This window comes from Salmo trutta, chromosome 39 (assembly GCF_901001165.1).
Source record: "Salmo trutta chromosome 39, fSalTru1.1, whole genome shotgun sequence".
NCBI lineage: Eukaryota > Metazoa > Chordata > Actinopteri > Salmoniformes > Salmonidae > Salmo > Salmo trutta.
The window spans coordinates 10,827,010-10,843,777 of NC_042995.1; the positions used below are offsets into that span (position 1 = coordinate 10,827,010).

Consider the following 16,768-nt stretch of genomic DNA (forward strand, 5'->3'; position numbering starts at 1 on the left):
TCATCCTCTCACTATCACAAGGGTTAGTAACTACACAGACTCATTTCATATCATCCTCCACTCACTATCACAAGGGTTAGTAACTACACAGACTCATTTCATATCATCCTCCACTCACTATCACAAGGGTTAGTAACTACACAGACTCATTTCATATCATCCTCCTCTCACTATCACAAGGGTTAGTAACTACACAGACTCATGTCATATCATCCTCCTCTCACTATCACAAGGGTTAGTAACTACACAGACTCATTTCATATCATCCTCCACTCACTATCACAAGGGTTAGTAACTACACAGACTCATTTCATATCATCCTCCACTCACTATCACAAGGGTTAGTAACTACACAGACTCATTTCATATCATCCTCCACTCACTATCACAAGGGTTAGTAACTACACAGACTCATTTCATATCATCCTCCACTCACTATCACAAGGGTTAGTAACTACACAGACTCATTTCATATCATCCTCCTCTCACTATCACAAGGGTTAGTAACTACACAGACTCATTTCATATCATCCTCCTCTCACTATCACAAGGGTTAGTAACTACACAGACTCATTTCATATCATCCTCTCACTATCACAAGGGTTAGAAACTACACAGACTCATTTCATATCATCCTCCTCTCACTATCACAAGGGTTAGTAACTACACAGACTCATTTCATATCATCCTCCTCTCACTATCACAAGGGTTAGTAACTACACAGACTCATTTCATATCATCCTCCACTCACTATCACAAGGGTTAGTAACTACACAGACTCATTTCATATCATCCTCCTCTCACTATCACAAGGGTTAGTAACTACACAGACTCATTTCATATCATCCTCCACTCACTATCACAAGGGTTAGTAACTACACAGACTCATTTCATAGAACTTTAAAACACTGGCAGTTTGTCTACTTCACTTCTTTAGTCTACTCTCTGATCACTCCAGATAACCCAGTGAATAAAACAAATGCTGGCAATACTGGTGTCAAACCATGCAAGTCTCAGTAGCATGAAATAACATCCACCTCCCCCTAACCATGTGTATGTGACCAATACAATTTGATTTTGATACAGTTCACCATGAAACAGTTTTACTGCAACTTATCATACACAGTGAGAAGTTGGAATGAATAACAAACTTAGATAGAACCTGCTCTTACCATGAGAAACAGATTTCCCAATCTTCTCCTCCTCTTCTTCATCTTTAATATTGACATTCAGCTCCAGTGTTTGACTGCAGTCTTCCAGCTTCACTGATGCCATCTCTGGATCCTGCAGTGCAAACTGGGCTCCACTGTCACAATCAGGACCCAGTGACTGTAGGTTTGGACTCAGTGTGGAAGGAGAGAGGCAGGCTGGGTTTGTCCTCACTGTCGATGTTACCGGCCTCAGATTTGATCTGAGTCGGCCTGTAGTAATAAAGAGAAACGGTCACAAAAGTTATTTTCTTTTTTTCTCAAAAAATCTATTAGATTTTTTGTTGTTCAAGTATCTCATTACAATAGATCAGGTAGCTAAACATTGATAACAAAACATTCATTCACATTAGACAAGTGCACACTTTAAATTAGAGGCCGAACGATTAAATCGGCATGGCCGATTAATTAGGGCCGATTTCAAGTTATCATAACAATCGGAATCGGCATTTTTGGCCGCCGATTACATTGCATTCCATGAGGAAACTGCGTGGCAGGCAGACCACCTGTTACACGAGTGCAGCAAGGGTCAAAGGTAAGTTGCTAGCTAGCATTAAACTTATCTTATAAAAAACAATCAATCTTAACATAATCACTAGTTAACTACACATGGTTGATGATATTACCAGGTTAACTAGCTTGTCCTGCGTTGCATATAATCAATGGGATGCCTGTTAACTTATCGAATCACAGCCGACTTCGCCAAACGGGGGATGATTTAACAAAAGCGCATTTGCAAAAAAAGCACAATCGTTGCACGAATGTACCTAACCATAAACATCAATGCCTTTCTTAAAATCAATACACAGAAGTCAATGTTTTTAAACCTGAATATTTAGTTCAAATAAATTCATGTTAGCAGGCAATATTAACTATGGAAATTGTGTCGCTTCTCTTGGGTTCATTGCACGCAGAGTCAGGGTATATGCAACAGTTTGGGCCGCCTGGCTCGTTGCGAACTAATTAGCCAGAATTTTACATAATTATGACATAACATTGAAGGTTGTGCAATGTAACAGAAATATTTATACTTAGGGTTGCCACCCGTTCGATAAAATACAGAACGGTTCTGTATTTCACTGAAAGAATAAACGTTTTGTTTTCGAAATGATAGTTTCCGGATTTGACCATATTAATGACCATAGGCTCGTATTTCTGTGTTTATTATATTATAATTAAGTCTATGATATGATATTTGATAGAGCAGTCTGACTGAGCGGGGGTAGGCGGCAACATGCTCGTAAGCATTCATTCAAACTTTACTGCGTTTGCCAGCAGCTCAGCAATGCTTGATTCACACGCTGTTTATGACTTCAAGCCTATCAAGTCCTGAGATTAAGCTGTCAATACTAAAGTGCCTATTAGAACATCCAATAGTCAAAGGTATATGAAATACAAATGGTATAGAGAGAAATAGTCAACGCGTCATAATTCCTATAACTAGAACCTAAAACTTCTTAACGGGGAATATTAAAGAACTGAGAATATTGAACCACCAGCTTTCATATGTTCTCACGTTCTGAGCAAGGAACTTAACAGGTCCGTCTGGTGTCATGTATCTGGTTGGATCACCATGTCTTCCTCTACAACTCACTGTATGCTGGATCCATTGTAGGTTATAGAGGAACTGTATACTGGATCCATTGTAGGTTACAGAGGAACAGTATACTGGATCCATTGTAGGTTATAGAGGAACTGTATACTGGATCCATTGTAGGTTACAGAGGAACAGTATACTGGATCCATTGTAGGTTACACAGGAACTGTATACTGGATCCATTGTAGGTTACAGAGGAACTGTTTACTGGATCCATTGTAGGTTACAGAGGAACTGTATCCTGGATCCAAAGCTACCTTTCACTGGTGACTGTCAGCAGCATTACTTTGAAAGACATACTACTGGGCTTATAGTCTCTCTCTCTCGAAACTGAAAGTGGACCTCTGGGAGATAACACTGACAGGAGATTTACGATGTCTTTTTGGTGATAAAACCTAAAGAGCATTCCAGAGCATGAGTTAATGTTTCTGTTCTATACGGTACCAGAGAGAGATGGCGCCAGTAGGGCCAGACACTGGTCTCTACACAATGAAAACTGCTGTGAATTATAAGTATCTTTCATACAAAATCTTAACCAAAATCTTATAGATCTTCTCATTGAAAGCAAGTCTAAGAAGCGGTAGATCTGTTCTATGTGCGCTCAAACAGGATTCATTGCTTGTCCGACCAATCAGAATCCACGCTTCAAGATTGGTTTGATCACGCAGACTGGGACATGTTGCAGGTAGCCTCAGAGATTAATATTGATTTATACGCTGATTCGGTGAGTGAGTTTACAAGGAAGTGCATTGGAGATATTGTACCCACTGTGACTATTAATACGTTCCCTAATCAGAAACCGTGGATAGATGGCGGCATTCGCGCAAAACTGAAAACGCAAACCACCGCATTTAACCATGGAAAGATGACTGAGAATATGGCTGAATAAAAACAGTGTAGTTATTCCCTCTGCAAGGCAATCAGCGAAATGTCGGTATATGGACAAGGTGGAGTCGCAATTCAACGGCTCAGACACGAGACGTATGTGGCAGGGTCTACAGGCAATCACGGACTACAAAAACAAAACCAGCCACATCATGGACACCGACGTCACGCTTCCAGACAAACTAAACACCTTCTTTATCCGCTTTGAGGATAATACAGTGCCACGGACGCGGCCGCTACCAAGGACTGCAGGCTCTCCTTCTCCGTGGCCGACGTGAGTAAGACGTTTAAACGCGTTAACCCTCGCAATGCTGCTGGCCCAGACAACATCCCTAGCAGCGTCCTCAGAGCATGCGCAGACCAGCTGGCTGGTGTGTTTACAGACATATTCAATCTCTCCCTATCCCAGTCTGCTGTCCCCAAAATGCTTCAAGATGGCCACCATTGTTCCTGTACCTAAGAAGGCAAAGGTAACTGAAGAAAATGACTATCGCCCCATAGCACTCACTTCTGTCATCATGAAGTGCTTTGAGAGACTAGTCAAGGTTCGTATCACCTCCATCTTACCTGTCACCCTAGACCCACTTCAATTTGCATACCGCCCCAACAGGTCCACAGATGATGCAATCGCCATCACACTGCACACTGCCCTATCCCATCTGGACAAGAGGAATACCTATGTAAGAATGCTGTTCATTGACTACAGCTCAGCATTCAACACCATAGTACCCTCCAAGCTCATCATTAAGCTTGGGGCCCTGGGTCTCAACCCCGCCCTGTGCAATTGGGTCCTGGACTTCCTGAAGGGCTGCCACCAGGTGGTGAAGGTAGGAAACAACTTCTCCACTTCGCTGATCCTCAACACTGGGGACAAGGGTGCGTGCTCAGCCCCCTCCTGTACTCCCTGTTCACCCATGACTGCTAGGCCATGCTCGCCTCCAACTCAATCATCAAGTTTGCAGACGACACAACAATAGTAGGCTTAATCACCAACAATGACGAGACACAGCCTATAGGGAGGAGGTGAGGGCACTCGGAGTGTGGTGTCAGGAAAACAACCTCTCACTCTATGTCAACAAAACAAAGGAGATGATCGTGGACTTCAGGAAACAGCAGAGGGAGCACCCCCCTATACACATCAACGGGACAGCAGTGGAGAAGGTGGAAAGTTTTAAGTTCCTCGGCGTACACATCATGGACAAACTGAAATGGTCCCCCCACACAGACAGTGTGGTGAAGAAGGCACAACAGCGCCTCTACAACCTTAGGAGGCTGAATAAATGTGGCTTGTCACCTAAAACCCTCACAAACTTTTACAGATGCACAATTGAGAGCATCGTGTCAGGCTGTATCACCGCCTGGTACGGCAACTGCGCCACCTGCAACCGCAGGGCTCGCAAGAGGGTGGTGCGGTCTGCACAACGCATCAACGGGAGCAAACTACCTGCCCTCCTGCACATCTACAGCACCCGATGTCACAGGAAGGCCAAAAAGATCATCAAGAACAACAACCACCTAAGCCACTGCCTGTTCACCCCGCTACCATCCAGACAACGAGGTCAGTACAGGTGCATCAAAGCTGGGACAGAGAGACTGAAAAACAGCTTATATCTCAAGGCCATCACTATTAAACAGCAATCACTAACACAGAGAGGCTGCTGCCTACTTACAGACTTGAAATCATTTGCCACTTTAATAAATGGATCACTAGTCACTTTAATAAATATCACTTTAATAATATTTACATATCTTGCATTACTCATCCCATATGTATATCCTGTATTTTATACCATCTATTGCATCTCGCCTATGCCGCTCGGTCATTGCTCAACCATATATTTGTATGCCTATATTCTTATTCCATCCATTTTACTTAGATGTGTGTGTATTCGGTAGTTGTTGTGGAATTGTTAGATATTACTGCACTGTCGAAACTAGAAGCGGAAGCATTTCACTACACTCGCAATAACATCCACTAACCATGTGTATGTGACCAATACAATTTGATTTGATTTACTTCTATGCTTCGCGTTCTTAAGTTTCGTTTTTGCGTCTTTTACTTTCGGGTTGTACACCAGCTTCAAAATATATTTCACAGCGCTTTAGATGGTACAATGATTCTCTACACAATGACTGCTTGTTTTGTCACAAACTGAGATTAGGAAAACTATTAGAATTTTAGCAACCAGGAAATGGCAGAGCATATTGCACCTTCAAGTACAGTGGTGGGGAAAGTTATTAAGTAAAAGTTAATGTTATACATCAAAATCCTTATATTAAGCAAACCAGATGGCACCATTTTGTCAGGGAAAATGTATGGTAGTAGAAAGTACATATTTTGGTCCCGCTTCATTTCAAGTGCATCTTATGAAGGCTTCGTAAAGCATTCATATAGGCTTCATTGCACTACATAAATAGGTCACAAATCATCTATAACCGTATTTCATGCTCTATAAAGGATGAATAAATGTGAACAAATAAATGGATGCTTGTCACACAGTTAAACCACATTATGAATGTTTATTGAGCATATGTAGTGGTTCATTTCTTTATCAAATGAGGAGAGAAACTTATCACACAAGTCAGAGTTATACTTAAACTAAATCTTTATTCACTTATAAACAACCCGCGCAATATGAACTGGAATAACATGAGTCTATTACTGAACTGTCTGTTAAACAAGAGACTGTCACTGGCAACCATGGTTACGAGGAGGGGATACTATAATATAATGTTATTGGGTCTGTAACTTACCACCCTCCTCGTTGAGAAAAGCACCAGAGATAATTATAACACACAAAGTAATAAAAACAATGAAATGCATCATTCTAACACTGCCTAAAATGATGAATAAGATACTAATGAGAGACCTTTATAAGTAATATAACAATACTGATGTACAAACTATGACATAAATGACGATAAGTGGTATGAGGCAAGCCGTCATTTCCATTAAGACATGAGCGCGCTGAGACAGATGTAGCCTATACGCCGCCTATTTGTGCAGCATTTTTTTAATTGACAACGACATAATTCCAAACATGGGTCGTTCTTACAGTATTGTCCCTGTACACGCTTGCTTCCAAACCACTCCTTGTTGAATTTGAAATTTCCGGCTTGTTATGTAATGTTTATGTCCAATGAGCACCAAGACATTTTATCTATAATTTCTCTTCATATGACAAGGATAGAAGACTTTTTGCCAGTAGATTGTCGACTTGATTCATGACGATGACTGCTAGCTAAGATTTTGAAATTATGATGTTGACATGATCAGTCCAATCTATGCTACTTTACATACAACATGATTTGACACCATTTTATCTGTGGCCAATGACCATGAGCCTTCTTGGATGGGCACTTCTAATGTAACTATGGCAGCACCCAAGGGACTTAAAATGTTCCAGCTCTCCCTGTAGATGTTGCGGTGACGTAGTGTCCCATGAGTGACAGAACACTGAGCCAATCACGGTGCAACTAGATAACATTACCAACCCCTACGCTCACAAACGTCTCGCTCTGTGCCTCCAACTCTCTCTTCCTTGCTTTTGTGCTGCTTCCCTCACTCTGATTGGATGTCCTTTAGGTCTTTTTGGAACAGGTTTTAAAATTGTATTTATATTGGGTTTGAGATTTTCCTGTGTCCATTTTAGAACGGGAGCCAGGAGAATGCTAAATGCACCAATGCGTAGTGCCAACTGTAAAGCTTGGTGGAGGAGGAATAATGGTATGGGGCTGTTCTTCATGGTTCAGCCTAAGCCTTGTAGCTCCAGTGAAGGGAAATCTTAACACTACAGCATACAATGACATTCTAGACGATTCTGTGCTTCCAACTTTTTGGCAACAGTTTGGGGAAGGCCCTTTCCTGTTTCAGTATGACAATGCCCCCGTGCAGGGGTCCATAAAGAAATGGTTTGTCGAGATCGATGTGGAAGAACTTTCCTGGCCTGCAGAGCCCTGACCTCAACCCCATCGAACACCTTAGGGATGGATTGGAACACAGACTGCGAGCAAGGCCTAATCGCCCAACATCAGTGCCCAACCTCCCTAATGCTCATGGCTGAATGGAAGCAAGTCCCCTCAGCAATGTTCCAACATCTAGTGGAAAGCCTCTGTTGTGGAAAATGACATAATTAGTCATTCTATCCCGTGTTTTACTGGTTAAAGAATAGTCTCTTGTTATATGCTAGTGTTATTTCTAACCTGATACAAACTTGTCTTTTTGGGACTCAGCCATAAGACTGGGCGTATAGCTACGGTCCGTTTGGGTGCGACCGCAGCATGTGACATCCCGTGGGTTTACTATCTACAGGAAGTCACATGTAAGGAAACTTCAGAAATGAGCACATTATAGTGTTTGCTGTTGGGAATGCAGTTAGACGGTTGAGCCCTCGGGCTATCAACCTCGTGCTATCTTCAGTCTGCACAGACAACTAATTACCTTTTACACACTCTGCTCACTGCCACGTATACAGAAAGGATGTACTTCTCCATAAAAAGCAGAGACCCGACTATGTTTGTTAAGCTTTCAACTCTGAACTATTCTTGGTGATGGTTGATTGCTTCATTTTTGCAAATATTATAATAAAGCTGTTAGAAGAATCTACAGTCTCGCTCTTCCTATAGAATTTCTACCACGCCTTCCCAATACAGTGGAGGCTGTGATAGCAGCAAAGGGGAAGACCAACTCCATATTATTGCCTATGATTTTGGAATGAGAGGTTTGACGAACAGGTGTCCACATACTTCTGGTCATGTAGTGTAGTTATGGGATAGCTAGGCTAATATTCTCCTTTGCTTGCTAGCTAGTACATCAAGCAGCTGAAATGACAGCAAACTATGTGCATTATCATTTGTTTTAGCTACTACCTTTGTTTCTATTGCCAGTTCTTTGGATATATCGTTAGAATGATCCTGATGAAAGAATTTGCTTGGATCAGAGAAGCTGTCAGTCTTGTCACGTTCATATGCATGGCACAGTGGAGATGCAACATGTTGCACAGGTCAGATAGGCTAGTAGCATGGGGAAATATTGTCCAGCGACGCTTTTTTCCAGGGCAGATTAGGGTTATAAATTGACTGGCCGGGCAGTGGGACAGCGGATGTGATAAATTTAATGGAACTGTTAACAGGCATTATGCGTGGATTGTGGTGATAACTCCTTGCTATCAACCAATCAGCATCCAGGATCCAAACAACCCATTTTATAATGTGACAAAGAGATTGGTAAATGATATAACACCCCGTTATAACATCTGGTATAAAGACACTTATGTAGCAGGTAATAGGATAGGACATAAGTTGTCATGCAGACTGTGTAATAGCAGTTGTTATTAACAGTAGACATTAGCGCATATGACAACAGGATAAACAGTCATCTATAAACACCCATTATAAACTAGTTTCGTAAGATTTTTTTGCCGTTACTCATTACTGTTGTTATATAGGGGTTATAAAATGCTTAATTAATACATGACTAAGGACACCTACAGTAAAGTGTTACCCCAACTTTTCCTGATCGAAAAGCATTGAAGAGAATTGAAATTTGAATGAGTGTATTTCCTGAATTGAATGGAATTCAAATGGAATTGACAGCAACCGTGGCAACTACACAGACTCATTTCATAGAACTTCAGAACACTGGCAGTTTGTCTACTTCACATCTTCAGTCTGCGCCAGGTCGCAGTTGTAAATGAGAACTTGTTCTCAACTAGCCTACCTGGTTAAATAATGGTGAAAAAAAATGAAAAAAGTCTACTCTGAACACTCCAGATAGCCCAGTGAATAAAACACATGCTGACAATACTGGTGTCAAACCATGCAGGTCTCATTAGCATGAATTAACATCTACCTTCTCATTGAAACAGTTCTATAGCAACATTCAACGCACAGTATGAAGTTGAAACGAACAACAGTCTGGAGTTCTTCAGGGATGTGTGAGTCAGAATTATAGAATCAACCTGAAGATAGAATCTGCTCTTACCATGATAAACAGATTTCCCAATCTTCTCCTCCTCTTCTTCATCTTTAATGTTGACATTCAGCTCCAGTGTTTGACTGCAGTCTTCCAGCTTCACTGATGCCATCTCTGGATCCTGCAGTGCAAACTGGGCTCCACTGTCACAATCAGGACCCAGTGACTGTAGGTTTATACTCAGTGTGGAAGGAGAGAGGGAGGCTGGGTTTGTCCTCACTATTGATGTTACCGGCCTCAGACTTGGCTTAAGTAAAAAAAAACGTTTTAATAATTTTCACATAACAGTAGTTCCCCTGACCCCTATCCTTCTGATAATGCATGCAGTTTACGCAGCACTATTTACTATGTTCCTGAATAACCATGTCTTCAATGTATTATTTCACCTCACAAAAAAATCTATTGTATTTCCCATTTTCACAAGATAGGAACAATTATTGATAAAGATGGAAACACCTGAATGTCTGAATATTGTTACACATGTAAAAAAAAAAATAAGTGGACCGGGGCTGCCTGCACTGAATGCAGTTGACGTAGATAGAAGGGGAGCCGCCATTTTACCATCCCGTGAATTTTACACAAAACCATTAACGAACTCAAAAATCACAAATAAATAGATTTTTTAAATGAAATTAGCTTTACTAAATGATGTTCATTCACTCTGCCAATCCCAAAGTCTCTAGCTATTTGACTTATAAAATAGTTAAGCTCACTCGGCTTGACACAAAAGTAACACGTAAAACCTTTACCAAACGTGATAATACCATAAAGGATGTGTTACCCAGCACGTTATGACATGCTATTTCGATATTACAAAGTTTAAACGTACTATTACATACCTGTGGTAATACATGTGAAACGGACATAAAATATATCGTCTTCACCACACAGTTCTGGCGCCTTCCCGGAACTTCCTGTTCCACCACTGCAACAGAGCAAATGCGACATCACAGACAGAACAATGCGACAGATATTTCATTGGATGTATAAATATGGCAGTGAGAGGAAAGCCCACTGGCAGACAGTGGGAGAAGATGGAACGAGATGGATTTTGGCCGATATTCGGCAAATTTTCTCATCAATTAAACATTTTATCTCAATACAGTTTTCTGTTCCTCAAACTAAAATCGGTTATGAACAGAGTGGACAAAGTTTGCTTAGGAATCCAAAGGCAAATTGAGTTATTGCACACAAGCGCTTCACCGAGTAGAGGTTTCCTAAAGGAAATATTCAGAGGTTTGCTAGAACACGCCAATAGGATATCACTAGCGGGTGCTTGGCTCTGCTATGACTCATTTGTTCCCATTGAAAACAACATGTGGTCTATCTTGGTTTACATAAACATATTTGGAGACATCTTCTCAGTGTAAATATTGGGCAGACTAGACACTGCGTATTGCGTATTGCAGACTAGACACTGCGTATTGCGTATTGCAGAATAGACACTCTTGCGTGTTGCTGCCTATCGCAGGTTGGAGTACGGATTTCAAATTTAGGTCACAAAAAAAAAACTGGGAAAAGGAGAATGGGAAAATCTTAATTTCCACCATCTAATCCTGCACCTACACACTATCCCCAAAAACTAACCAAACCATCCCACTACTTTGGCCCTAAACAATCCTACACCAGGCCATCTGCTTTGGAGGATGGAACCACTTCCCTCAACTTCTTCTGCACTAAAATCTCTCACACCCAAATATGTATCTGCTGCTGCAACTACCACATCTATTTCATGTGATTTCCACTCCATCAGTGCAGTACAATTGATCACAATGACTATAAACGCAAGAAATCCAACCTTACTAAAACTCATCCTCAGCAAGAATACAAATTCCTGCAGGAAGCTCCCACAGGTAGTCTCTAGCCGACACTGTCAGCTACCGTTCACCACCGCGATCAGCGAGACCTCCTGGGTCCAATCCATGAATGTACTTCCCCTTTCTCTGTTTTAGCTGCTCACTGGCTACACGTTAGCTAGCTAGTTAGCAGAGCAGTAGATCAAACATCGTTGTTTTACTTAGGCTAGGTAATTGTTTGTATAGTATGTCAACGTTGGTGTCTATTTCAGACCTTATGGCATTTTTCAAGGATTAGCATAAGAGCATTGGAAGAGGAAAAGACCACTAAAAGTCTGGCCATGTAAGTGACAATTTACCGGTTTGGTCAGGCCCAGCATAAGGGATAAAGATTATTTTGTGTCTGGTTAGTGTAGCTTTAAGTGAAGTTTGAGCATCTTTGCAATACAATATGTTCTATACAGCTGTCAACATTCTACAAGGAAAGAGCCACATAACTATATAATCATTAACCAGATTACTCCGGATACCGGACTTCGATGAGTGATAACTCAGTTCTAGAATGTTGCCATTGATGAGAATGAATCTAAATCTATTGACATTCAGAACTGATTTAGTTTAGACATCCAGCCTGTTTTGTAGTTTAATGACCAGACACAAATCTTCAAAAGGCACTGTATTTATTTATTCAGAGTGGTACATGCATTCACAGTCTTTATCTAGTGTCACGTTCGTCGTTGTAATGATGGTCGGACCAAGGCGCAGCGCCAGTAGCGTTCCACATCTTTTATTAGAAAGTGAAACTTAGCCAAAATACAAAACAAACAATAAATGAATAAACGAACCGTGACTACAGAGATGCTACGTGCACTAACTCAAAACATAAACAATATCCCATAACCCACAGGTGGAAAAAATGCTACTTAAGTATGATCCCCAATTAGAGACAACGATAACCAGCTGCCTCTAATTGGGAATCATACAAATCACCAAAACAGAAAAATGAACCTAGAACCCCACATAGAAAATATAAACTAGAACAACCCCCCAGTCACGCCCTGACCTACTCTACCATAGAAAATAAAATAAAAGCTTTCTATGGTCAGGACGTGACATCTAGTTGTGTTTTTTTAAAGTGAAGACTGTTATTTTATCAAATCAATTCTCTGTAATTATTAAAACGTGATTAAACTAATCATGTAAATGTAGTTAACAAGGAAGTCGGGGCACCAAGGAAAATCTTCAGATTACAAAGTTATAATTTTCCTAATATAACTCTTCAGATATTTTAATATCTAATCAATTAGTCTTCTAATTAATGAATTATTCTTTACCTCACATTAGGTCTCATTCCAAATGTCGTAAATTGTTGGTTATCTGCACGAACCCAGCCTTTACTATGAATCGTCCATACATCAATTGTCTTAATCATTTATTTACTAACGAACTAAACAATACAGTAGATATGGAGGAAATGATAGGGGAGGTTCCCTAGTGGGCTAAGCCGATATGACGGCTTGGTGGACAAAGGGAAGTGGGTGTGGACTGAAGAGGGCGGGAAAGACAAAAGGAGTCACTACACAGTTGATATTTATATTAATTGAAATGCTAATCCTTTGCACATGAACACTCACTCATTCGGGAATAATTGCAATCAATTTATATTTACGCCCAGTGTGTCGTCGTGATCTCTGCTGGCATCGTCCGTCTGTCTGTTGGAGAGTCAGTTCATCAGTCTCTCTTTTCTGCCTCCCTGAAGGCGTGGTTAAAATGGATACTTCAGAATACTATTCAGAAATGTTTTCATTAAATAGATGTTTCGGCGGTTGTCGGTCTTCGCATCCCAGTTTGACATCATTTCTAGCTGCAGACTAGTAATTAGTATCTAAGATTTGCTCTTATTCTGTTGGGATCGATAGTCTCAGAGTTGAACCATTTCCACCCGTGTAGCCAATGCTCCATGTGGTATGGTTAGGAATTCAATAACCATTACAACCTTAGCTTATACTGAGGTTTTTGTGGTCTGAAGAGGATATCCTCAGGAGAGGGTTTTATTCGTAACAGTTGAAAAGGGCTGTTCCATGACGCCAGATCATGTCTGTGTTCCAATGACTTGGTTAAACTTTAAAGGGTATACAATTCTCTTTCATTAAAGGTTTAACATCACCTTACATCATTTCACAAATCTTTCATCTTTACTCATTCATTTTATACAAGAATTAGATGCAAACCCCATAATTGAGAAATGTACATATTCAGAGATATAGTCATGTGTGTTTCCTGTCCTCTCTGAGGTCAACAAATGAAACACACTCGTCCCTTAAGTGACCACAGACCTTTCCCACCTTCTCACAAGTGGACATTTTGTATCAAATCCTCCTTTTGGGAATTTAGGAGTTCGCCATGTGAAATCCTTTGTTCTCTCTAGGTGTCTCTTTCTGCATGGCCAGGGGGAGAGTCTCCTCCAGGTATTTACGACCTGAGATAACAGAACCTGGGTGTTGGAGAGAGGGGGGGGGGCACTAGCTATACCCAAAAAGGGCCACGTCATGACAATCTATAGGATCCTTCCCACTGTATGATTGATGCCAAGTGATAAAATCCCAAGTTATCAATTAAAAGGTCATGGAAAAACCACTTGTCCTGAAAATTACAGTTTATTAAATATTCTACAGCGGTAATGTCATCAATCAAATCAAACAATTTATATGGCACATGTCTTACAACGAATGCATTTCAAGGTGTTCCAAGTCATTCATTGAAAGGCATGTGTCACTTAACATCCATCCTCTTGGCAGGTCTCTATAGGTGACTAGGGGGTTCTCTCTACCACATGTGAATGCCTCCGTGGAGCTCATCAGTGGAGCCATGCAGCCTATTTTGGCGGTTCACAATATCGTCCGTACGGATGCCAGCCGTGCCCAACCAGGTGCAGTCAGTGGAGGACCTGTACCCGGCCGAAGACGACAACCCTCTGTCCCGAGAGCCCACAGAGGAGGATCATCAGAGGGTAAGGAACAGTCTCTGTGGCAGGTTCAGTGGAAGGAAATGTCTTCTTGAACCTGAGCCAGAACAATCGCTACCCTCCACGTCATCCCTGTCTGTACCGGACATTGTTAAAACAAGGGCACCTGGGGCATGCAGGCATCCTGGCTGGCATGGCGCTGTCGGTGGAGCAGCAGGAGGCTAAACGGTAGGCAACAGTTGGACAGCACACCAACAGGCACACCATGAGGAGGGAGGTTGACGGACAGCAATTATGGAGCTGTGGTTAGGACCAAGGGCGTTACTCCGTCACTGCTAAAAACAGTCCTCAGATCAGTCGTTGGATGGGGTGTTGTCTGATAACGAAGAGGAGGGCATCAAGGCATTCAAATGGATTCAGGGATGGATGTGCAGGAGTCAGGGTTTTGGGTCACAGGGTCTGGGTGCCTCACCGGATGGTCTGGTGGGCAAGGGACCTTACCCATTGAATAGGAAGGATTTCAACTTCACTGAAAAATGTGAATGTTCGATCATAAAGTGAGAACATTTAGTTTCCCTGGCTGATATGGTTGCTACTTAGAAATACTAGAACAATACATTAATAGATTACATTCACTGCTATAAAATCGGTCTCCAATTTAAATCACATAGTTTACATAGACCCACCATGGACCTTTGACAAATAAATCTCAGTGTGAAAAGGCTTTCCACGGTCTGTTTGGTCAACGAACTCAATGTATTCCAAACACTGGTGGTATTAGATGATCCTAATAAGTGATGTAGCCTAGTAAACGATGCCCTCCTCTGGAATGTTCTATTGAACTGTCTGGGACTCGTTGTTTCCCTGCTTACTACTCAAAGATATTTCACTGATTAAGTCAAAGACGAAATTAACTTCAATGCACTGGTCTGAAATGTATTAGCATAACTAGGCTACACAGAACCAAGGCTGATCCATTGTAAAATGAGAGGCTTTATTATATTAAAACGTGTCCCAGTCCAACGTGCCTAGCTCTGCCCACTGGGGCGTGGCTTACGGAACGCTCTCTGAAATAAAACGCTCTTATCACCTTATTCCAACAGATTGAGTTCTCACCACACCCGTGGTTCGAAAACGTGGAGACATGTTTCTGTCAAGCCGCTTTGTTGACAACTCTAACCATCTCACGATGTGCCTTTGAACGGGGTATGGTAGGATGGGGTATGGGGTATGTCGTTAATATTAAATACCTGTTATGCTGCCAACATAACATAAACACTACCATGGATACCTGCTATGCTGACAACATAACATAAACACTACCATGGATACCTGCTATGCTGACGACATAACATAAACACTACCATGGATACCTGCTATGCTGACAACATAACATAAACACTACCATGGATACCTGCTATGCTGACAACATAACAAAAACACTACCATGGATACCTGATATGCTGCAACATAACATAAACACTACCATGAATACCTGCTATGCTGACAACATAACATAAACACTACCATGGATACCTGCTATGCTGACAACATAACATAAACACTACCATGGATACCTGCTATGCTGACAACATAACAAAAACACTACCATGGATACCTGCTATGCTGACAACATAACATAAACACTACCATGGATACCTGCTATGCTGACAACATAACATAAACACTACCATGGATACCTGCTATGCTGACAACATAACATAAACACTACCATGGATACCTGCTATGCTGACAGCATAACATAAACACTACCATGGATACCTGCTATGCTGACAACATAACATAAACACTACCATGGATACCTGCTATGCTGACAACATAACATAAACACTACCATGGATACCTGCTATGCTGACGACATAACATAAACACTACCATGGATACCTGCTATGCTGACAACATAACATAAACACTACCATGGATACCTGCTATGCTGACAACATAACATAAAACACTACCATGGATACCTGCTATGCTCATGAGGAAACATTATAATCATTACCATAGCCACAGGAAGTAGAAGTGCTGGGCTCCAGTCACAATCAGAAACCAGTGACTGTAGTAGTGATGGGTTGTTCGTGAACGAGTCGGCTCTAAGAACCGGCTCTTGTAGGTGAACGTTGGGAGCCGGCTCGCATATCAGAAGAGCCAAATCTATTTATAAAAATATACAAAAATGAAGATATGAATAATCAAAAGATTTAAATGAATAGAATTAACTAATTCAAAGAATGAAAAAAATAAATACAATAATATTGGCCTAAATGCTCAAGCACACACACATTTGTTCTGAAAGATCTGCAGATCCTCTGAGCTGGTGGA

General features: G+C 41.3%; 1 protein-coding gene across 6 annotated transcripts in view; it reads right to left on the bottom strand.

Annotated features, from left to right (window-relative positions):
• Positions 1 to 16,768, bottom strand: part of LOC115179502 (zinc finger protein OZF) — a 155,173-nt gene that overhangs the window by 115,717 nt on the left and 22,688 nt on the right. The window contains exon 4 of one of the 6 annotated variants that reach the window (XM_029741084.1): positions 875 to 1,421. The exons of 4 other annotated variants lie outside the window; for them this stretch is intronic. In XM_029741084.1, coding sequence (XP_029596944.1) covers positions 1,117 to 1,421 — 305 coding nt within the window. In that variant the 3' untranslated portion in view covers positions 875 to 1,116. Of the gene's footprint in view, positions 1 to 874; positions 1,422 to 10,078; positions 10,590 to 16,768 lie in introns of those variants that run through there. One more of the 6 variants, XM_029741085.1, reaches the window with a different exon arrangement.